We start from the raw sequence: 25,202 nt of genomic DNA on the forward strand, positions 1-25,202 counted from the left end.
GACTGGTTTATGTAGGTATATTACTTAATTTAGTAACTACATTAGGAGGAAGTATGTTATTTATGACACGAAATGGCTTACTAAGTAATAGCTGGAAAAAAGGTGATCAACTTTCCACATTTGGATTTAAAGTTGGCAAACTATATGGCTAGCTGAATTCATAGTTCCCACGCTCCACATAGCTGGGTAATATCCCTGCGCCAGGCCCAGAAGTTGTCAGATAGTAAAACCCCAAATATGGCTCCTGTTTACTAGGACGAGGAGATGAGGTTCGTTGAGTACTGCTTATGGATCATAAGACTCTTTTAGGGTTGATTGCCTTAACATAACTCTGAATAATAGTAATTTTCCCCGTATGAACTGTATTACCTACGCAGAAGAGGGACGAAGACTTTATAAGTTTTTTGAGGGAGGAACCCTCCCAACAAACTGTATAAATGCCAACCTGTGCTGTCCCTTAGAGTCAATTCAACGTAGACACCACTGTCCACAAGATCAGCATCACTTCTCATTGTAAGATTGACTCTTACATCGGCATGAAATGTCACTAATGAAACAGATCGTCCAGCATTAATGAAACACAGGATACCATTAACAGAGAGGTGGCAGTGACCTGGCGGAAACAGACACAAATACCTGAAAGAGTAAATACGACAATAATGTAAGCAAAACTTTTAAATCCTAAATGCATTAGAAATAGAATGAATGTATCTATTTTATCATGACAAATACTGTTGATAGAGATGGGAAACAGTAATTAGGTATAAGTGGATTCTTGACTGAATTTTAATTTTTCTTCTTTTCTAACAATATTCTCCATTCTTTCCTTTCTGCTTTTTTTCTTCTTCTTCCTCTCTTCCCTTCTCTCCTTTTGTGTGGGATTTAAGGCATTGTTATGACAGAAATAACAAAGAATAGAGAGTTATTCATTCAGTTCCTTTAAATTCTCCAAGCCCGTGTTACAGGTCTACTATATGAGCAGCACTGGCTGCTCACAGGCCTTCATCCTCAAGTCACATTAGGGGGACACATGCACACAATTAACTGTAATACACAGCAATGCACAGTACGTTCTGCGAAGGTAGGGATATAGAGGATGTAGTGATTAGTCTATTCACTGAAACAATGTTGAGGTTTCATGACCTTTCCAGATAGGTAGGCACAAAAGACTGGGTGTCTTAGGGCTAAATCCTGCGACATGGAGCAGAGATTTGGGTTCAGTCTTAGCTTTACTTCATATGAATTGTCTTTTTAAGCAAGACATTAACTTCCCAAACTGTAGTTTCTTTATCAACTGTAAATCATAATGCCTACCTTGCCTCTTTGGTAGACTGTTGTGATTATCATATCAGGTTAGTCAATGCAACACATGAAATATTTCTTGAACTCCAACTATATATATATCAGGCTTTGTGCTGGGTACCAGGGGACACAGGTCAATAGGGTATTTGCTTAATGCAAGGAGCACACAGTGTATATCAAAGCTGCACACTCTGGTGCTTACTGAGTCCAGGCCTGTATTATAAATGAGTGAAAGGACATATTACAAACCAGGGGGACTGATGGGTTTCCTCACACACTGTAGAAAGCATGTCTAGTCTCGATGGGGCAGTCTCTGCCAGCTTCAGCTGGTTGTGGTTATCCAGGAATGTTAGTCTCTTGTATCTAGGCTTGGTTTTCTTAAAATGTGAAATATCAATATTTTTAAGGTGAACATCTAATTACAAAAATGGTCTAAGCGTTTTGCAGGCAAAGTATATCTGTGAAGGGTGGAATCCATTTATGAGATGTCCATTTGCAAGCTCTGGTCTAGACAGGCATGCATGCAGATAAATCACAAGGCAAATATTAGGCAGAGAAGTGGACCATGTTAGCTTCAAATGACTCCAGAATGAAATGAAAAGATGTAGTATGTGTGCTATGGAAGGCATCCCATAAGAGGTGATGACTGTGCTGAATTAAAGGACGACTAAAATCTGGTTAGCCAGAAAATTGGAAGAGGTGACTGAAACCAAGCCTCAGTGAATTTGGTTTTGCTAAATACAAAAGGGAGGGCAAGAGAAGGTGAAACCAGAAAAGAGAAGGACCAGATGCCAAACGATCTCACGTGACATGCTGAGAAAACTGGGTCCTTCTCACTGTCAAAGGGATAGTGAGCATAGAGGACAGACAGGCAGATTTCTATTCTAGAAAGATTGTCCTGCTAGTGGACTGGAGGAGGACTGAAGGGAATGAGACTAGAGGCCTGGAGCCTATTTAAGAGACAATGGCAGTGAGGATGGAAATAATGAAGAGACTGAAATTGATTTGTAAACTAGAAAGCATTCTGTTCATGTGTGTGCTATTCATATATGAAATTACCATCTTTGGTTGATATTAAAATGCACAGTTTTCCACATTTCAACACCTCTGCCATCAAGATGCATTCTTCAATTCATGGGCTGTCACAGTTAAACAAAAACGGTTCTTCTTTTTCTTTTCTTTTCTTTTCTTTTCTTTTCTTTTCTTTTCTTTTCTTTTTTTTTTTTTTTTAGTGAACATAGCATAATGTTGCCTCTTAAAATCGATGGTGACTTTGATACAGTGAATTGGAATAATAATCAAGGACTTTAAGCCACTAAACTGAATTTTAAAGCAGAGAAATAGAATATGTTCTAGGAATTGATAATCCCATCTACATCTCTGGAAAGGAGTCTTTAAACATTCATCTGCTCTGGTTACCAGCTATTCCTATTTCCTGAATGTTCATTAGGTCAGGAGAGGCGAATGTGTGTGTCACGGGATCTGGGCAGTGGAATAAATGCATAAAGCTGTTAAGGGACCACAGGGCCTCTCTAAAAATCATTTGCTCCTTAGGTCATATCAACTACTACTAGACACAATTTAAAAATTAATGTTGCCAGATTCAAGAGAAGCTGGAAATCTGAATTTTTTTAAAGAAATCCCTCAATATTTATATGTTGGCAAGGCATTCGACACTTTTTAAAACCCCTTGTAGGTCAAACATCTGTGTGTTAGATAAGCTCCCAGCCCTGCCCCCGCTAAGCCACTTGCTGAAGGAGCGATCGTATTGATATCTAGTCCTGACGGTTTCATAGTGTGAGATGCTAGATGTTGCCAAATGCCAGTGACAGACTAAGTCACAGCTGGGAGAGATGAAATCTCCTCCTTGTCTGTAGCGACCATCTGGTACAGCTTCCAGCCACATGGATCCTTTAGAGCAGTCTCAAGGCCTGTGATCTAAAATGGATTAGTTATTTTGTCCTAAAATATGTCTATTTGATCATCTATTCAACAGGGAAAAATCTTGGCCATAGTGTTTTGACATAATAAAATTATATCTCATGCCCCAAAATTCCTTTCTTCTTCAGAAACAGTAGCAGAGCTATTGATGTTTGAAAGCTGCCTGGAATGCCAAAGGGAATGTCTTAATTCTTCTCTTATAGACTTGTCATTCACTAATCTCCTTCGGTCACATGCTTTGTCAACATTTGTAATGCACTATTAATAAATACGTAAAGAATTAATATATTGGTTTTTTTTGCAACAATAATGTCTGATTCAAACTTGATAAATGACAAAAATTAAGACTGTAGGAGGTGTTCTGCTCTGGCAATGATGGAGTAAGAGGAACTACACTTACACTTACGTAAATTACCATAATGCATAGCACAGTTGTTTTTAGGCACTAAACAGTGGGCCATATAGGACTTCAGTTCCTGAGAGAAGGGAAACACAAGGTGAGTACCACATTCACCATGGTTCTCTAACTGGGGATAATATATGGTGAGGTTCAATGAGACTAAGCAGGAGCCACAGAGCTATCAGAGGAAAGATATGCATATACTGTTAGAAGACATTGGTTCTGTGCCACGCCAAGGTGGAGAGACTTCGCTGAGCACCTCAGATATTTGTTTGAAATCTCAACAAGGTGACACCTTGGGAGTATAGGCCACACCCCCAGAGCAAAGACCATGACATTGGACCAAGAACAAAAATCAAATGGGTTTGCTCTAACAACAAATAAAACCAAACTGGACGGGATTAAAAAAATTTGTCCACAGTTCAACTGCCTGCCACTGAAAAAGGCAACTCTTCTTAAAAAGAAGATAATACAGGTTTACCTGAGTGGTTCAGTTGGTTAAGCATCCAACTCTTGATTTTGGCTTGGGTCATGATCTTGGGGTCATGAGATCGAGCCCCACATTGGGCTCCATGCTGGGCACAGAGTCTGCTTGAGATTCTCTCTTTCCCTCTCCTTCCCCTGCCCCCATTCATGTGTGCGCTCTCTCAAATAAATAAATAAATAAATAAATCTTAAAAAAAAAAGATGATCTAATCCAGACTCCCTAGTGCATATCATTTAAAAATGCCTATCACAGAAAAAAAAAAAAACCTAGACATTTAAAGAAGTAGGAATATGGATCTATAATCAAGGGGGGGGGAATAGTCAATAACACAGACTTTGGAGATGACCCAGATGTTGGAATAAGCAGATAAGGAGTATAAAACAACTATGGTACAAACATTCACGAATATGAAATAAAATAGGTGCTTAATGAGTAAACATACAGAGGATCTCAGCACAGAAATGGAAACTATAAAAAAGAGCCTAATGGAAATTTTCAAATTAGAAAGTACGTTATATTGAATTAAAAATTCATAGGCTTAAGACTGGATTGGAGGCTACAGAAGAAGGGGTCAGTGAACTTGAGGACAAATCAATCAAAATGATCCAATCTGAAGAATAGAATAACAACTGGTAAAAAGGAACAGAGCCTCTGTAATTCGTGGGAAAATATCAAGAAGGCTAGTATACATGCAGTATGTGTCCCAGAGGGAGAGGAGAGAAAAAAATGGGCAGAAAAAAGAAGTTTAGAGAAACAATAGGTGAACTATTTCCTAATTTGGTAAAGAACATTGCAGATTCAAGAAGTTTGTTGAGTAGCAAGCATAATAAATGAAAACAAAACCTTGGCACATAGCCAAAAGCCAGAAACCAAAGGTAAAGATGAAATCTTTAAAGCAACCAAAGATGACATGATCTATACAGGGAACAATGATATAAATTATGGCTAATACCTCATCAGGAAAAAAATGGAAGTTAGAAGATAGTGGAGCATGGGGCACCTGAGTGGCTCAGTCAGTTAAGGGTCTGACTCTTGATTTTCACTCAGGTCATGATCTCAGGGTCGTGAGATCAAGGCCCACACCAGGCTCTGTGCTCAGTGTGGCGTCTGCTTGAGATTCTCTCCGTCAGCCCCTGTCCCTCTCCGCGCTTGTGTGCACGCTCTCTCTCCCTCTCCCTCAAAAGAAATAAAATCTTAAAAAGAAGAAGAAGATGATAGTGGAACACTTTTAAAGTCCTAAAACAAAACAAAACAAAACCTGTCATCCCAGAATTCTACATCTAGTGAAAAAAAAAATCTCTCAAAAATGACAGTAAAATAAAGACACTTTGAAATAAATGAGCACTGTGCAATCTATTGTCAGCACACAAACCACCAGGAATGCTAAAGATCTTTTGACTGACTGAAGGAAAATAATGCCAGATGGAAATTCAGATTTGTAGGAAGAAATGAAGACCATTAGAAACAGGCGAACGTAGGTAATGTAAAAGACTCTTTTTCATTCTTCCCTTTAATATCTTTTAAAACATCTAACCATTTGAAACAAAGTAAAATCATTGTAGAAATAAAATGTATGACAACAGTAGCCCAAAGGATAGAGAAGGAAGGGAAGGTGGTAAATGGAGTTATTGTGTTGAGATTTTTATATTTTACAGTATATTAAACAGACTTATGAGCAGACCATGATAAGTTAAGGATATATACTGGAATCCTGAGAGCAACCATTAAAAAAATAAAACAATGAGGTATACCCTAAAGGCCAAGAGAAGTATAAAATATAATACTGGAAATACTAAAATACTAAATCCAAAAGATAGAAGGAAAGTATAGAAAAAAATCACAAAGAATAAAAGAAACAAATAGCAATATGGATGACTTGAACCCAACCTTATCATTAATAATGAACTAATGACTTGAATTAAAAGGCAAAAAACAAAGAATCCAATTTAAAAATGAACAGAGGAACCGAATAGACATTTTTCCAAAGAAGACATCCAGGTGGCTAATAGGTACATGAAGAGATGCTCAGCATCATTAATCATCCGGGAAATGCAAATCAAAGCCACGATGTGACATCACCTCACGCTTATTAGAATTGCTGTCATCAGGAAGGTAAAAGATAAGTGTTGGCAAGGATGTGGAGGAAAGGGAACCCTCATGCACTGTTGGTGGGAATGTAAATTGGTGTAGCAACTGTGGAAAACAGTATGAGGTTCCTTGAAAAGTTAAAAATAGAATTACCATATGGTCCACCAATCCCACTTCTAGGTATGTGTACAAAGGAAACAGTCAGGATCTCGAAGAGATAATATGCACTCCTGTGTTCACTGCAGCATTAGTGACAATCGCCAAGATATGGAAACAAAACCTAAGTGCCCATCAACAGATGAATGGATAAAGAAGATGTTTATTTATTTACTTCTGTATTTAACCATTAAGAGAGAAGGACATCCTGCCATTTGCAACAACATAGATAGACCTTGAGGGCATTATGCTAATGAAATAAGTCAGAGAAAGATACATATCATGTATATCACTGATAATGTGGTATCTAAAAATAGCTGAACTCCTAGAACAGAGTAGAATGGTGGTTGCCAGATGGGGGAAATGGGGAGATATTGGCCGAAGGGTACAACCTTTCAGTTATCAGATGAGTGAGTTCTGAGGACCTAATGTACTGCATGGTGACTGTATTTAACAATATTATGTGCTTGAAAGTTGCAAAGAGAGTAAATCTTAAATATTCTCACCACAGAAAAGAAATGGTACTTATGTGAGGTGATAGAAGTGTTAAACTAACCCCAGTGTGGCAATCATTTCACAGTATGTAAATGTATCAGATTAGCATGTTGTACACCTTAAAGTTACACAATGTTATATGTTATTATATTTCAATAAATTGGAAAACATACATATGACCAATAGTATTGCATGTCTAATCCAACAAAAGTTGGATTAGATGGATACACATAAATATAGTAGATATATTATAGTAGATGATATGGAATAGAAGGGAATGGGTCTGGGAATGGAGGAGAAAGGTGAAAGAAAGAAGAGCCATAGCGGTCCTCAGAATGTATGGTAGCATGAAATGGTTGACAGGAAATGCAGAGAAAAGAAAAATAATTTAAAGTCTTCGTAAGGCGTGTGGTTTATTGATTTTAATGGCTAACATATGAGGGAGTAACTATTTTAAAGCAAACGAAGGGAAGGACTGATAAGAGTGTTAAGACCCTTTATGTCCACAGTATTTACTGTTACATCACTTTCTGATTGAGAACAAATATATGAGGCAACCTGATACTTTGAAACTATTTTTTGTTTGCTTTATTGTACTAAAATGCAGCATTTGGATTCCAAAGCTTCTTAAGCACTTACTTTCTCTTAGGGCAGGGGCTTTGTTAAATTTTTTAAACAAAAGGAGTCATATTTAAGCCAGTCATTGCAGAGATCCTGGAGTAAGAACAAAGTCACAGCTAGGTGCTGTCGGGCAACTAAAAGTTGTAAACTAGGGAAGCAGGGCTGTGAGAAACTGGAGGCTCACCAAGCAGAGAGTGTAGTCGTTCATGGTTTGAAGAGTTAAGCACTTGCCAGTGTAGATCTTGAAGAAGAGAGTATATTGGTCAAGAATTAGACATAAAAGAGTGGGTATAGAGCAAGCGGGAATCAGGGCGAAACAACAAGTGCGAGTCTGTCAGGGAGAGTTGTAAGAGTCCATATAAGGCCCCACGTAGGAAGCTGGGTTATAACCCTGATGCCTGAGGTGGAGTGCTTGCCCTTGACCTCTGCAGGATTCAGCAAGCAGAGAACCGGAGAGTGTAGTTACGGATAGACTGAAATGCTGAACCCAACCTTATTAAACCCTGGGCCTTGAGCACTTCTTAAAATCTGGGGTTTACTGTCATTCCTTGACATGAAATTTTTGAGATTTACCTTAGGACTGTGATATTTAATTGACTTGGAAAACTTCCAGGTCTAATGACAACTTTCTAAATTCTAAAGGTTAGCCATTCTTCAAGTTGCGGATTGAGAATGCCAAATCAGTAATTAAATCATTTCAGCAGTTTTTCCTGTTCTTTGTTGGTTTAAGGTTCAGATTTGATTTTTGTCGTTGGTGACCAAAGAACATCTTGAAACACTAAAGTCTTGAAGAACACTGAGGAGTTGCAACTGACAGGGAGGGAGAATGAAACAATGAAAAACTGTCACTGGAACAGGGCGGGATGTGTGCTGACATTAAACATTTAGAGACTTTGATTTTTTTCAGGCTTCTGTTTCTGAATATGACTCTACTTTCACCCCCAGGAAGAATCAATTTTGAGGTTATAACCAGTCTTCTTTAACAATTCATCTAATCTAAAAAAAAAATCAATGAAAAGAATAGGCTTGTTAAATAATAGCAAGTCAATCATGTAAGAAATACAATGCCGTATAGAGTTGTGCACATTATGTTTTCAGCATATGATTGACAGTTCGTATAAATTACAGCCTTGTTCTTAAACCTTTCCATAATAGCATTAGGAGGAGCTTTCCTGCAAGCACATAAAAAAATAAAAAATTTTAAAAATCAGGTGCAAAACAAAACAAAAAACCAAGAAGTAAATGCATTGAAATGTTTAAAAAAGTGATTAATATTTTTTTAAAGATTTTATTTATTTATTCGACAGAGACAGCCAGCGAGAGAGGATACACAAGCAGGGGGAGTGGGAGAGGAAGAAGCAGGCTCCCAGTGGAGGAGCCCGATGTGGGGCTCGATCCCATAACGCCGGGATCACGCCCTGAGCCGAAGGCAGACGCTTAACCGCTGTGCCACCCAGGCGCCCCAAAAAAGTAATTAATATTTTGACATAACTCTATTCGTTAACCAAGCACCTTCAATGTTAGAGAAAGATAATAAGATTCTTTGACCATTTCAAGACCCTTCCCATTAAAAAAAAAATGAAACTGTTTCATAACTTATGAGGCTTAATACACTTAGCAGAGACAATTTTCCATGGCTATGAAGCATATCATTACAGTGACATACCTGGGGCCAAGCAACAGAGTAGTCATCAGTCCTTCCAGACGTCTGTGTTTTAAGAGAGTCTATATCTGAAGTTCTCTTGTGTTTCCAAAGAGCAAGTTGTAGGTTTGATGGCAAGTGAAGCCAAGCTCTATTGCTTCAACCCCCAAATCACAAATGTCCCAGTTCCCCAGAAGGCCAATTACTGATTTTTAGCCTCTTAATGGGAGAATGCCCGTAATTCTAAATTATCTTAACATTATGCATTTTCATCCTAATTCCCTAAAACATTAATGTGAATCCAGCTGACAGTGTTGGCTATGAGGAGCGTGTACAGGTGAATTACAAGATAAAAGCCCCTGTTCTGTACTAAGTACTCCTAAAGGTAGGAGCAAGGGACTCTATACTTGAAGTGTTCTCAGACAATTACATAAATATTGTATCTGGAGCTTTTCCCCACATCTTAAGTTTGACACACACCTGGGTGCCAATATCAAGCTTCTTAACAGCTTTACAGGGGCAATAATGTGTGTGTGTATGATACATTATATATTATATATATAATATATATAATGTGTGTGTATGATACATTATATATTATATGTATATATAATATATATAGTGTGTGTGTATAATAGCATATACATACCATTATGATTATCAAGTACACATAATGTACATGATTTTTATGAACACATAGGTTTGAATACTTTCTTATCTTTCTTTGCAATGAAACATGGTAGTTTACATTTTTAACTTTTTGCCTTTAACTTTTTTTCCTAATAACCAACCATATTAGACAAGGCTAGAACTAAAAAAAAATTTTTTTTTCCAAAACTTCTGTTAAAGGGGCTCCTGACTGGCTCTTGATGTCAAGGTTGTGACTTTGAGCCTCACATTGGGTGTGGAGATTACTTCAAAATACAATCTTTAGGGGCAGCTGGGTGACTCAGTCGATTAAGCCTCTGACTTTTGATTTCAGCTGAGGTCATGATCACAGGGTCATGAGATCAAGCTCAAGTAGGGCTCTGCGATCAGTGGGGAGTCTGCTGGAGATTCTTTCTCTCCTTCTCCCTCCCCTGCGTCCCCCATGGGTAGGCATTCTGTCTCTCTCTCTCTCTCTCAAAACCAAACAAATACCTTTAAAAAAAAATTCTGTTAAAGAAAACCAATATGAAAGTAGAAGTCAAGCTCAGACTCCAAAAGGATATTGACTTTCTTTCTTAACAAAATCATACTAGAAAAAAATTCTAACTGGAATAATTTATTTATTTCTTGGCCTTTTTTGTTAAAGAATATATTGTAAATTAATAGATGTGAGTAGTGAGGCTTATTTTTTTCCTGTTGAATAATTCTGTGAATATAATATCCTCAACTATAATCTCCTTGCTTTCTTTATATCAGAAAATTTTATGGTGATTCTCTCTGTATATAATCTATTTTGAAATGTGGATACAGTATTATAACAAATGTTCTTTGTGTATTAAAAATTTGCTGTTAATGTGTAAGATAATTTTTATTTTTATATAAACATGCTGAAACATGGTTTCTTTAAGGTAATCATTTTATTTCAGCAAAGAAAATGGGTTATATTTTAGAGAAATTACCAAAATGTTATTTTCATATAAATTTATTTTGGCTGTTCTATTTTTTTAACTTAAGCTTTTCATCCTCTAAAAAGTTATTCCTAAAATTGTAACTACGTGAGGTGATAGATGTGTTAACTAATCTTACTGTAGTACTATTTTGCAATATGTACATATATCAAATCATTACATTGTACACCTTAAATTTACACAATGTTACGTGTCAATTATAACTCAATGAATGTGGAAAAATTTAAAAGATCTGTTAATATTAACAAGTCCATTACTTAGCAAAATAAAATTGGACTCTCTTAGTGGATTCCTCGTATACAATAATATTAAAAAATTTAAAAACATTTTTTAAGTTATTTCTAGCATAAGGTTATCCTGAGGTTGATCAGTTAAGAAGGTATTTTGTTAAAAATTTTGGGAAGGCTTTTGCTAAGACAATGATTTATATACTGAAATTATTGACAGGTAATTTAATGTGATAAGGAAATCAAGGACTAGAGGATATTTAATATATTTACATGAATTTTTGAGTATATTAATTTTTCAATTGTTATAAAAATGGAAATTAGAGCTTTAGTTTTCTTCAGTGTCTGCAAATCACTTTCTCTTGTATTCTTTTTTTTTTTCTTTTCCTTTATTTTTTTTTTAAATGTCATCAGGTACTATTAAGTAAAAATAGACTAGGTTGAATGTTATAGGCTACATTTCGGTAATTTTAAAAAAAATCTTACCTTTGAACAATATGGTTTTCTTGGAAAGGTTTTTTACTGTATTTTTGTCAAGGTATAATTACATACAGTAAATTTTATTATACATTTCTACCTATTTTAACAAATGTATATAGTTGTATAAACACCTCCACAAGCAAAATATGCAAGTTTCATCCTGCCAAAAAATTCTCCGATACTCATTTGTAGTCAGTCCCTCCCTCATCCCTGAGCACTGATCTATTTTCTGTCCCTGTAGTCTTGTCTTTGCAAGAATATTCTGTAAATGAGTAACACTGTCTTTTGAACCTGGCTTCTTTCACTTAGGGTTTTAGAGAACCATCCAAGTTGTTGTGTGCACCCTAGTTCACTCCTTATTTCTGGGTAGTATCCCCTATATGGATGTGTCACAGATCATTAATCCATTTCTCAGTTGAGGGATGTTGGAGTTTGCAGCGTTTGATGATTACTAAGAAACTGCTCTAAAGTTGTGTTTTCAGGTTTGTGAGTGAACATAGCTTTCATCTAACTTGGGCAAATACCTAAGAGTGAGATGGATGGATTGTATGGTATTCTTAATTTTATAAGAAACTGCCAAGCTGTTTTTCAAAGTGGCTGTACCATTTTGCCTTCCCTCCAAAAGTGTGTGAGTGTTGGCTCTGCATCCTGGCCAGTCCACGGTTCTCTCCCTCTCTCGTTTCTTTAAGGCATTCCACTAAGTACGTAGTTGTATTTTGTGGTGGTTTTAATTTCATTTCCCTAATGACTAATGACATTGAGCATCTTTCTTTGTGCTTTTTGCCATCGATATATTTCTTTGATGAAGTATATGTTCAAATCTTTAGTTCATTTTTAAATCCGTTATTTTTTATTGTTGGGTTTTGAGTTTCTGTAATTATATACAAGTGCTTTATCAGATATGTGATTTGTAAAAATTTTCTCCCTATCATGGATTTCAAAGAGCAGACATTCTTAATTTAGATTAAGTCCAATTTATTTATTTGTTCTTTGATTCATTGTGCATTTGGTTTTGTATGTAAGAAATCGTTGCTTAACTGAAGGTCACAAAATTTTCTTCCATTTTTTTTGGTTAAGTTTTAGATTTCTAGGTTTTATATTTATATGTGATTCATTTTGAGAATTTTTTGGTACAGTGTGAGTTTAAGTAAAGGTTTTGTTCTGTTTTGTTTTAATTATTTGTTTGTTTTTTGCATATGTGTATCCAGTTGTTCCAGCGCTATTTATAGTTGGAAAGACTGCCCTTTCTCCACTGAATTGCCTTTTTGCCAACAGGCCCTATATGTTTAGGACTATTTCTGGATTTTTTTTTTCATTCCATTTTTTTCATGTTTATTCTTTCTCCAGCACTGCTCTCTTGATTACTGTAGCTTTATACTAAGTCTGGATGTAAATCTTCTAACTTAGAAGAAAATGTATATTCTGCTATTTTTTGGTAGTTTTTTCTCAATGTCAGTTAGGTTGGCTTAGTTAATAATATCCATGTCTTCTGTCCTTGGTAACAATTTGTCTACTTGTTCTATCAATCGCTGGGAGGGTGTGTTGAAGTCTCCAGTTGTATTTGTGAATTTGTCTTTTTCTCCTATCAGTTCTGGTGGTTTGGGTTCATGTACTTTGAAGCGCTGTTGTTAGGCGCATACACATTTACATTTGCTACGTCTCATCCTGGGAAAGTGACCCCTTCATAATTAAGTAACGTCTAACTTTATACTTATTCTGAAGTCTGGTTGACATGTTATTGATATTTCTGCTTTCTTTTCATTAGTATTTACATGGTATCTCTTTTCTATAAGTTTATTTTTAACCTATTTTTGCCTTTATATTTAAATGGTCTTATTGTATGCAGCATATAATTTGATCTTGGTTTTTCAATCCAATCTGATGATCTCTATTTTAATTAATGTGTTTATAAAAGTTTATATTTAATGTAATTACTAATGTGATCGGATTAATCACATTAATCTGCCATACTTCTAGCTATTTTATTTTTTGGTCTTTTATTTTGTTTCTTCGTCCCTCACATTTCATTTTTGATTATTCTATTTTAGCTTCATTATTTTTTATTATTGATTTTTTAAATTATTCATTGCCCTAGGTTATACAGTATAAATCTTTAATTCATCAAAGTCTACTGTTAACTAATCTCATAATGCCTAGCATGTAGTATAGGAACCCAATATTATTTCCCAACTTCTCCCCTCGTTCTTTGTGCTATTGTCATACATTTTACGTTTACATATGCTATAAACACAATGCGTTGTCAGTAGTTTTGCTTTAGATAGTTATCTTTTGGACAACTAAAAATAAAGTTGAATTTTATATTTACCTCCATTTATTCCATTTCTAAAACTCTTTATTTCTTTTTGTATATGTTACGTCTTACCAAAGTTTGTAAAAAATGTATTGAAATTTTTTTTCTCTGTTAGCACATATACCACCAGTTCCTGTCTTCTCCTGACTCTGTTAAAAATGGACTGTGAATGGGCAGCTAGGAATATGTTTGATTTTAGAATTCTTTTGTGCTCACTTAGAATTTCAGAACCACAGGATTGAATATGTCATAAGAGTTCCTTTGGCCTAATTTTCAAAGTGTGACAGATTTACTTCAACTGATCTTTTTTTCAGATTTATCTACAGTTCTCTTTCTGAGGTTGTAACTTAAGCTCGGTCTGTGGGCTTCTTCTGTCTCTATGTCATTGTCCTGCTGTTGTGTGAGGAGAGGGAGCATCAGGACCACACTCTCTGCTCTTTAATGTTCTTCCTTTGGTAACCTCACATATGTATGAAGACAGCTACTGAGTCCCTTCTTACCATTCCCCCTTACAGGTAAAAAACATCCTGTACTTCTTTGAGTTTTTTATAGAAAGGTAGATCTATTTTTCCGCTATACATCTTTAACCATTTCTATAAGATTTTCCCCTGGATATCTCACATAATTATTTTTGTTACGGCGTATGTAAATAAATGGTGGCAGTGTTCACCAAGATGAAAGAGCCAGAATCTCTGTGGGGCTAATGTTGGCACTGGGAGAATGCCAGGGCACCAAATGAATTAGTGTAAATTCACAAGGTCCCCTGTTCCTTGCCAAGTAGTGCGCGATGTCCTGACCCTTACAGTGCCGTGCTGAACTTAAACCCTCTCCCTGATCCAGACACATACCTTTAAGAAAGTTCAGGGACTCTGAAATTTGGTGAATGTCGCCCAAAAACTATGTTCACCTGAGGACCCAGGTTATTCCAGAGCCTGGGCATGTTACTTGGCTAGGGATGGGCCAGGAGGAAGAGAATAGACTGAAAAACCTAGAATTTTTCTGAGCAAACAGTATTCAGTTGAGAAAAAAAATACATTTGGGCTGGTCCTATAGTAGAACTTAAAAACACTTGTCAGTTATGAGGGTAACTACAAGAGAGACTTATTTTCAAGCTTTCCCCTTGATTTCATGTCCAGAGCATAACATTTTCTTTTTGTCTTTTTCCCCCTCAAGGGGTGCTACATCCATTGTGTACAGATGCAAACAGAAGGGGACGCAGAAGCCTTATGCTCTCAAAGTGTTAAAGAAAACAGTAAGTTTATTTCATTATATAACAGCATCTCTAAGGGATCTGTGACCTGGAGAAGCCAGGAGCCCCGATTTACAGGACAGAGGCCAGAGAACTGCTGTGTGCAGCTAACTCACTTAAATATTGAGTTTGAGAGTGCAGCCAAATGGGCCGTTCTCTGACGGAAACTGTGTGACTCTTTGAAAGTGACTGGATCTCGGACTGGATGTGGTTGCGGGGAGAAGTGTGGTAAGAAGAAACATTTAGAGCTGGCAGGTAGACCTGGTGTACTTTGTATACCAGTCATGTTTTCAGCTTTATATGTGTACAGATACAGGATCTCCAATCACAGGTTAATATACTAGAAACGCTTGCTGTTTAAAAAAATACCTACATGAAACACAAATTGATGTACCTGTGAAAGGAGTCATCAGCTTCTAACTTGATTTTCAAATGTCGGGTTTGCTTCAGTGAAGTGCAACTAGACAAATGCTGTTCTTTCTAGGACTGAGCCTGCTCATTGAAGAAGTCTCTATTTGAACAACAAGGAAGGATTGGGTTTTCATATTGCTTCTTTTTGCCATATACTCGTAGGTGAGCCGAGGGGGCAAAGTTCCTCAGGCTCGTCTCCAATGAGTAAGAAGTGCAGCAGGTGAGAGTCCAAGATAGAAATGGCAGCATCTAACACCAGCATTGATGGTAGTCCCTGAATCCCAGAGAGTGTGTGTCTTGGCAGTGCAGTGCTACTCTCTGCCTTGAAGGAGTTTCCCTTTATAAAACCACAAAACACCACGTATTCTTTGATAGCACATTCTTCCTTTCTCAAATTCTATGTGAACACAGATGTGAAATATATGTACTTCTCAAAACCCAGCTGTAAAGTATGCTGAGAAGAGAAATATCATAAATTTTGAAATCAAATGATATCTCTCTTAAACCAAGGGATTTTTTTTTCTAATATCACCAGTTGTTTATGTACGGTCTGGCACAGGGAAATTTTAGAATCTCATATAATGAAGAACAGAATATTGGCATGGGGTTTTCAACTGAGTAGAAGTAGAATGACAGTTTGAAACAATCTGTTAAAATTTAAAGCCAGAACAAACTAACAAAGACAGTTTGATTGAAGAGTAATTTAATAATTTAAGTGGCAGTTGCTACTATAAATCCTATATTCTGGATTTCCTATTTGGTTTTAGGCAATGATTTAAGTTACTCCAGAATGTAGAGGAATCTTTTGATCGATAAGGTTTGGAATTTTCTCTTAAATCAGTTTCTTATAGTCATAACTTTTATTGGAACTAAGAATTATTAAAATTTAATGAAATGGAACTTCCAAGTAAATATCTACTTTTTATGAAAATAAGTTGGCATGCTTTAGCAGTGGTCACACAAGAGATGTTTTTGGACTTGATTGTATCATTTCTTGCTGGTTAAAAAAAATATCAGTAAAATTTGTGAGTGGTTGTTTTGTTTTCATAGTTGAGAAACTTTGAAAGGGACTAGCTGAATGAATGTCTAGGAGAAGAAACACTCAGAAATGGCATGTGAATGCTTAGAATCTCAAAGGACAAAGGGCTGGTTTAGAAAATACTGGTTTATGTCAAAAATCTTTGGTTGAATTGGAATAAGAGGCAGGTGAAGACATTTGGTGGGTTTGTGACTCATTCATTGGGAACGGAAAGCTCTGGTTTGCCCTTGCTGTCTTCTCTTCTCCACCTCTGTTATGGAAACATCTTCCTCAGAAGACAGGCAGGAAGAAAACGTGGACAGGAACCAAGTGTCAGATGGAGCTGCAGAGCGGTGCTGTAAGGCAGATGTTGTCAAACACAGTTACTGCTGGGCCAAATGGGATGAGAGAAAATCCCCTGGAGAAACCCAAGCTTTGAACGTGAATTGGATGGAATCTCCAGCATTGTCTCCTAGAATAAACCATGCACAGAGATGTGTAAATGAGAGAAAGAGGAGACAAAGTCTCAAAAAGCAATTGCCTCCAGTGTTTGATTTCATACAGTTCATGAAGACGGAACTTCCTTATCTAAATGAATGAAGTCTACGAATCTCTTTACAGAAGAAAAGCAATGCAAGGAAAACAAAGTATTTTCCTAGTGAATTCAGTTAAAGATCTGCTCTTCCAGGGTAAAGGGGACTTTAGAAATTGAATTATTTATGTAATCTATTTATTAGATTGAGCCACATAAAACTGCCTCTCTTAAATCATTTTTTTTTTACCTACAAAAATGGCAATTTTACATGGTTCAACTAATGACTTTGGGACACTATACTACTTAACTGGATAATTCAAGTCCTCATTTTATGACTAGACCTAAACCTAAAAGGTCTGAAAGATTGCCTATCTGTCTGTCTGTCTATCTATCTATCTTTCTGTCCTCTATTATCATCTATCTCTGAGAATTCCTGGGTCTGGTGTAATAAAATACCACAAACTAGGAGGCTTAAAACAATGGAAATTTATTCTCTTACAGTTCTGAAGCCAGAAGTCTGAAATCAAGGTTTTGGCAGGGTTGATTCTTCCTGGGAGTGCTCAGGGAGACCTTGTTCCATGCCTCTCTCCTAGCTCCTGGTGACAGAAGCTTGCCTTGCAGATGTGTCACTCTAATCTCTGCCTCCATTGTCATGTGGCCACCTTCTCCCTATGTGTCTGCATTTCATCTCCCCTCTGTGCATTGTCTGTGTCCAGATTTTCCTCTTCTTAGAACGACACCATTCCTATTGGATTAGGGGCTGACCCTACTCTACTATGACCTCATCTTAAATGAACTTATATCCACAACAATTCAATTTCCAAATCAGGTCACTTTCAACAGTACTTCTGGTTAGGACTTCAACATATCTTTTTTGAAGAGACACAGTTCTACCCATAATACTATCTATAAGACACGACTTCCAAGGTGAATTTCATAATATGCCATTCAATATTTTATCTGAAGATGAGTGAAACTTATATCATATTCAAGAAAGTTAATAAACCTAAGAAAACTCATCCGGTTTATAGGTGATTAAATTCACATATGAACATTTTTAAGTCCAAGAAAGATTTCCCATCTCTTTTTACAGTCAGTTATTTGATAACTAATTCTGTTTCCCAGGCTCTTTTTAAATACTTTTTCAAGATAGTTTACCCAAATTTTATTCTGTGGCAATATTATGTACCTTTCTCATACTTAATATTTGAGGAAGGATTTAGTTTACATTGGCAATAAGAGACTTACTCCCAGTTCGTCACTGAGAATCCATTAGGCACTCACATGTCTGGGTGATAGACAATGACTCTAATTTACCCGTAGGAAGACAGACTAAAGCACCAGCCCGTATGGAGAAATCCATATCTCTTTGGTCGTCAGGTACAGGACAGAGTTAATACTGGTAAGAAACACAAATTGTCATGTTTAGACAATTGAGTATTTTGACTAACAACATATCTTTATGGGAAATTAACGTGTAATTAAAAATATTTTTAATTGTCATATATTTTACATATGATATACAATGTACTTTAGATAACTACATTTCATAGAATTACTATACATTAAAATACATATTAACCAACGTTATAATGCCTGCAACTTACTTTCAAAGAGTTAAGCAACAAAAAAGTATGTGCATGTGTGTGTACATATGAGGAGAGAAAGAAAATATGGCAAAAATCAACAATTATTAAATATCGGACAATATACTAGCATCCGTGCTGGTATTTCAACATTTCAGTATATATGAAAATTCTCATAACCAAAAATGTGGGTTAAAACCTACTTCAACATTGACATCCTATTCATCATAACTTAGCGTTTCTTCTGGGCATTCAAACAGCATTTCAAAATCTTGCAGTTTCTAAATGTTATGATAAACACCAGTGACTCTCTCTATTTATAGATGTATTGAAGTGCCAGAAAATAGTTGAACTGACTTAACCCTACTGAAAAACCTGGACGTTTCCAGAAGCAATATCTGTTCATCTCATTGTGTCATTAATAAAGATGAAGCTTTGAGGACAGTAAAAGTAAACAAGAGAGGAAAATTAAAGGCTTTCGTAATCATGTATTTGTTTAATTTTTTTCCACTAGTATTTGTGGTCCTTGTACTTGGAGTGGCATCCACACTCTCCTCTCAGGAAAAAGGTGTTGTGTTTTGTAACTTTAATTTTGAAACAAGTACAGACTCACAGGCAGTGCCATTTTGGTCGCCTGTAAATTCGCTATCACCTTACATATACGAGCTAAGTGACTTGCAGATATCAGTGGAACTTGTACCATGAACATGAATCAAGGGAGAAGGGAACAAGGCTAACTTTTTTTCCTTCCTTCATGGGCCCTTTATCCTCTCCATTTCATGTGATATTGAAAAGAAAGTGAAGTAAGGAAAAGGACTTACTAAGCTACTTCCTCAGATGAACAACTTGGGGGCATTAAAGGGTTCTAAGATTCAGCTATTAGGACAACCTGTGATTTAGAAGACGGAAACTTTGGGGGGGGGGCGGTAAATTGTAATTTTTTAATTGGAAAACAAATATACAGCTTGGAATGGATTTGAGGCAAACTGTGCCTTAAGCAGATTTTCTTTAAGTAGCTAAAACAAAGTTTAAAAGCAAGTAACGATAAGAGACAATGTTTCTGGTACAGGACCAGCAGTACAAAAAACTAGTGTGTGCATACCTGGATAATCACCCGTTTTGTAATAGTGCAACTTTTAAGTGCACATTGTTGACTGTCCATAGTCCACACAGAGTTACAACGCCACACTTAACAACATGCTGACAGTTCCTAAAGAAAACTAGTTAAAAAGGCATAACCCAGATGTTTCCTCATTTGACCAACTCCATCTAAGTTCAGATGTGCAGAAGGGCTTAGATACACCCAAAGTGTCTTCAGTTTGCTGTCATCTTTTGTACAAACCTTTCGTAGTTTACTTGGCCGTCACGGTCCATATCGGCTTCCCTGATGATTTCATCCACCTTTTCATCCGTTAACTTCTCTCCCAGGTTTGTCACCCTGTGGCAAAGTTCTGCTGCCCTAATACAGCCATTGCCATCCTAAGCAAACACACGGAATGCTTCTCTAATTTCTTCTTCATTGCCTGTGTCTTTCGTTTTTCTTACCATCACTGTCAGAAGTTCCGGGAAGTCAGTTGTGCCGATACCGTCATCATCTTCATGAATCACATCCTGTAACTCTGCTTCTGGGGATTCTGCCCAAGAGACCTCATCCAGTTCCCGATCCCTTTGTTGTTGTAGTTCCATCAGCAGCCTTGACTTCGGCAATCTGCCCTTCAGTCCGCCCGCTGCTCAGCCGCGCCACTCGGGCTCTCGCAGCCGCGGCGTCGGGACGCGGCGCGGCTTCTGCCGTTGCCTCTCTGGCCGCACCGGCCTGGCGCAACTGCGAAGACGGAACCTTTTTACTGATACAACGTGGGTTTTGAATATGCTGAACTTAAAACTGTGCAAAATGGGAAAAACAGATTCAAGAAAGTGTCAGTTTGAACAAATGAAGGAGATGGAAGCTTCAGTTTGGACTGAATTTTGCTGAGTTAAATGGGATCACAACTTTTGAAGAATGGCACGGTGATCATGTAGTTACTAGTGCAGGAGTTAGTCACCTGCTTTTACCTTCCTTCCTGGGGAGTACATACCTCAGGGTGTATCTAAGTAATCACACTTCAGCCCTATCAGTATGGCTCCTATCCAGGAAGGACTGATTGGGATTTAAGAGAATTATGCTCACCAGTCATTTATAGTGTCCCTGGAATTTTGGAGACAAATATTTCAATTCTAGAATTGAGATGAAATTTTTAGCTTATGTGGCTCAGCTCTTGGAAGAGATTGCATTCAGCTTACTCTAAAATCCATGCCCGCTCATGAAATACCCAGTACTGAGTCTTAAGAATTAATCTCAGTGTATAAATTCAGAATTTGTGAGTCTGAGAGCCAATCTCAGCATGCCAGTTCAGCATGTATACGTATTCTGACTCTCCTTAATGGCCGTGCAGCTGTGGGGTGAGATGATGGGCTCTGGAGCCAGACAGATTGAGTTCAGAATCACTTCTGCCGCTTACTACTTGTGTGGCTTTACAACAAATTTTGTAAATCTCTCCATCTTAGTTTCTTCATCTGTAAAATGTCTTTAAGAACATCTAGCTCATGGTGTCCTAGTAACGATTTAAAGTGAGATAATTTGTGTAAAGTGTTTCTCAACACCCAGGAAACTTGTTATAAATGGGAACATTATTCTTATTATTAATTATAAAGGGTCCACACGGACACTTTATGTCATGATAGCACCCAGTTCATTCTATGCAATTCTGATGTCCTCATTAGCTTCATTTAAAACTGAGCAGTAAGCAGCACCTGACACACTGTGCAATTCTGTATGAATAAGATTAATTATATTGTTTTTAGAGTGCTTTTAAAATCTCTGCTAAAAATGGGTATATATTTTGCTACCATTATCAATCAAATTTAATGTGGCGCTAAATAAAAATTTCTGATCCTATGACCTCCTACATAAACAAGTCTTAGATGCTCATGAGTGCTAGTTTTAGGACACTTTCAACCTCATGGCTCTACTCTGGTGCTTTCGTTGGAGCAGCGTGATAGATTCACAGTGGAGAAGCTGTTTCAGGTCTAAATTTTGTCATATTTTAGTTATTGGAATGTAAAGTTACCTATCAATTTCTGTAAGGATTTTTGTTGAATAATTTAATTTACTAGAAAATGCCTTCGACTTTTATGAATTTCCATAAATGCTAAAGGATGAAAAAGGCCTTTAATCTTCTTCTCAATTAGTTGAAGAAACACCCATTGTGATTTGCTAATCATTCTATGATTTAGTATTTAATATCTATTCATTTTTCCTTATATTCTTATGAGTTAACTCTTTGAGTATATAACTATGATTTGCAGGAGAATTTGAAAGGTTGCTGTAGATTAAATTACAGAATATATACGGCCCTCCTCCCAAATTCTTGGTAGGTGAATCTTCAGGTCATCTCCATTAGGGGAGATTTCTAGGTTCCTCCATTCCAAAATAGAGATAATACCATTTATCCCAATGGGTAAACTGAGGATTACCTGCTCTTGTCTCTTTCTCCCTAGCCTCTGGGAACACAGAAACTGACCATAGGCCATTCATTTTTCATTTGCTATGATGTATGTAAGAGAGATGTCTGGGTCCATCTGGGTTAAAGATATGCATCTATTAAATGTTGCCATAGCCACTTTTAACCACTCATGGATGTGCTCTAAAAGTGAAGTCAAGGTCACCTTTGGTCAGTGATGGAAAGGAGAATATAAATCAGTAGCTCAAATAGACTTTTTGGGCCCAATTGAGGTCCCAGAACACATTAAGGAAAGTAGCTTGCAGATAACAAGCTGTGTCAAGTGAAGTGAAACTTCTTCAAGCATTCTGTCATTGAAACCTATTGATTTTCATAGGAACTATTAAGCCAGGTTTCCTGGAATAGGAACAGGGATATTTCTATTCAGTTTGTGACAAGTATGTGTCTACAAGAGAAAAAGGTAGTGGGGTGGAATGTTAAAAACATAGCCTGATTTGTATGCTTTACCATTCAGAGATCCACTTGGAAGTCTGAACATTCTTGCAGAGAATTATTTGTTGCAGTTTGATTTGTTTTCTTTTTTGATAGAAATGCTGCTGGAATATGTCACAATTCAGCTTGCTTATCTGTCCTCTCATTATATTGATCTCTCATCAGTATTTTGTTGCCTTTTTTTTTTAATTAATTTATTTATTTTTTAAAGACTTTATTTATTTATTCGACAGAGATAGAGACAGCCAGCGAGAGAGGGAACACAAGCAGGGGGAGTGGGAGAGGAAGAAGCAGGCTCATAGCAGAGGAGCCTGATGTGGGGCTCGATCCCATAACGCCGGGATCACGCCCTGAGCTGAAGGCAGACGCTTAACCGCTGTGCCACCCAGGCGCCCCTGTTGCCTTTTTAAAAATAAACACCATAATTCAGACAAGCTGCTGTGAAGGGTGGTGAGAGGTGGGGGAGAAAGAGAGACTGAGAATGTAGGCTCATGCTCAGGTTCTGTTGCCTGAAAGGAAACACATCTGCAGTGACACCATCTACTCAGATGATCACATTTAAACCCCTAGTGCTTTTATAAATCGTGGGCAGCTTGATCTAAAGTGATCTTCACCCTTTATATGGAGGCTGTGGAGCAGAAAAAGGAGATGCATAGCTAGCCACAAACAGGATATCTTACACAAAGAGCTGATGTTGCCATATCCTAGTAGAAGAAAGAGACTAGAAACTTCTCAGAGAGTTGAATGGGAAAGGCCTTATAACCAGAGGAGAGGTGCCAGGAGCATGGAAGTTGAGAGAAGCTGAGGTCGGATGATCAGAGCTGGGGAGTGATACCCAATGGACCACAACCAGATTGCTGAGAGAGCCCAAAGGAGCACAGCCTACCAGCCACAAAGCAAACTTGGGATTCATAGCTTACAAGGAAGGGGAGAAGCTATAGTATTAGTATTAACAGAGAAAAACATTTCAATAAATTTTGATTTTTATGTTTATGGTATGATGTAGAATGATGGTCAAAGCTGCATCCATCCAGACAATGTGAGAAGACGGGGGAGAGGGGCGCCTGGGTGGCTCAGTCGTTAAGCGTCTGCCTTCGGCTCAGGTCATGATCCCAGGGTCCTGGGATCCAGCCCCGCGTCAGGCTCCTTGCTCGGCGGGAAGCTTGCTTCTCCCTCTCCCACTCCCCCTCCTTGTGTTCCCTCTCTCGTGGCCTCTCTCTCTGTCAAATAAATAAATAAATAAAATCTTCTTAAAAAAAAAAAAAAAGAAGTGAGGGGAGAAAGAAGGCTAAAAAAAAAAAAAAGGGTCAAGTCGTGGAAATCCAAAACCATTAATCTGCCAAAAGAGAGGAAATGAGTGACTATGTGCAGAGGATATTAATTAGAAGAGATTCAAATAATTTTCAGTACTGAATTATCGAATTTTTTTTTTTTTTTAGTAAGCATCCTCAAATCGCCCTATGCCACTTCAGTAGATTTAACAGTAAAGGAGTATAATGCTGATAAGAATGGTGCTCTCATTTAATGACACTGTGTGGCCCCATTCACCTGTTAACACAAAGTGCCCTGTGGGAGTTTTAGAAAAGAGACATGTCCAAAGTACACAATAGCATATAGAATTTGAACCCAGGACTTTTGAGTCCCAAATCTGGGTCCTTTCTATTTATACCAGCTGAGTCCTGATAGAAAAAAAGACCAGAAAAAAAAAAGACAAAAAAAGGTAGGAATGATCATGGTCTAGATCTGAGACTGAAACTGGATATTGCTCCTTGCTAAGCTGGTAAAGGATGAAAGCCTTTGTTGGCAGAGACACTGAGTGCATTTCTAAGTCACACTGTGAAACAAAGGTAAATAATACTCCCTATGTGCAGAGAACATAAACAACATACTTCTTTCCCAAATGCTGTTAAAAGTTTAGTTTAATGAGTTTCAGCACACAATATTCACTAACAAAGAAAGAGGAATAGCTGGGGAGTGTGTAATGCTTGATACCAATCTTTGCACATTGTCTCAGTGGTAGATGGGATGCAGTGACCCCAGGCAGGGCTATGTGTATGGAATTCCAGTTTCTTCTCTGCTGCAAGTGTCAAAATCACAAGATAAATTCAGTTAAAGCTTCTCATATTTATCTCTACCCCAGAATTCTAAAAAATGTATCAAATAGGTTGTTACATCTACAGTACTTTTTTTCCCCACAACATACCAAGCTGTCATTGGGAAGATTTTTTTTTTTTTTGAGATAATAGTCTAGAACTATTTTTCCATAGTAACATGAGGACACATTTGGGTATTGTGATCAGTGTCGGGGGGGGTGTGGTCATACATAATAAAGTACTGTAAGCTGTGAATGATTTTTTTGCGTTGATAAAACAGATCCAAGATCACCATCATCATCTTTTAAATTTTGACGTTTTTATGAAGGGGAATGTGGATGAGTGTCAAAATTTACCTATCACATTTTTATCTGCCAAAAAAAATTTAGGGTATCCTCTATTTCCTATGACAATTAAAATTATTTCTAAGACCGGTGCCCTGGATATCTGGGGGAAAATACTTAAAATTTCCATTCAAAGAAATCATAGTTCTTCCTCATTTAAGAGTCTCTATCAGTTTAAAAGAGTGTCTTTAGGGTAGATATTCAGTGT

At 37.2% G+C, this 25,202-nt stretch overlaps 1 protein-coding gene and 1 pseudogene across 1 annotated transcript in view; one reads left to right on the forward strand and one right to left on the reverse strand.

Moving 5' to 3' along the window:
- Positions 1-25,202, forward strand: part of CAMK4 (calcium/calmodulin dependent protein kinase IV) — a 217,033-nt gene that overhangs the window by 86,657 nt on the left and 105,174 nt on the right. Inside the window, exon 2 of the mRNA XM_002919173.3 lies at positions 14,940-15,018. Coding sequence (XP_002919219.1) covers positions 14,940-15,018 — 79 coding nt within the window. The remainder of the gene's footprint in view (positions 1-14,939; positions 15,019-25,202) is intronic.
- LOC109489617 lies at positions 19,817-20,217 on the reverse strand (annotated as a pseudogene).

Source organism: Ailuropoda melanoleuca, chromosome 3 (genome assembly GCF_002007445.2).
Source record: "Ailuropoda melanoleuca isolate Jingjing chromosome 3, ASM200744v2, whole genome shotgun sequence".
Lineage (NCBI taxonomy): Eukaryota > Metazoa > Chordata > Mammalia > Carnivora > Ursidae > Ailuropoda > Ailuropoda melanoleuca.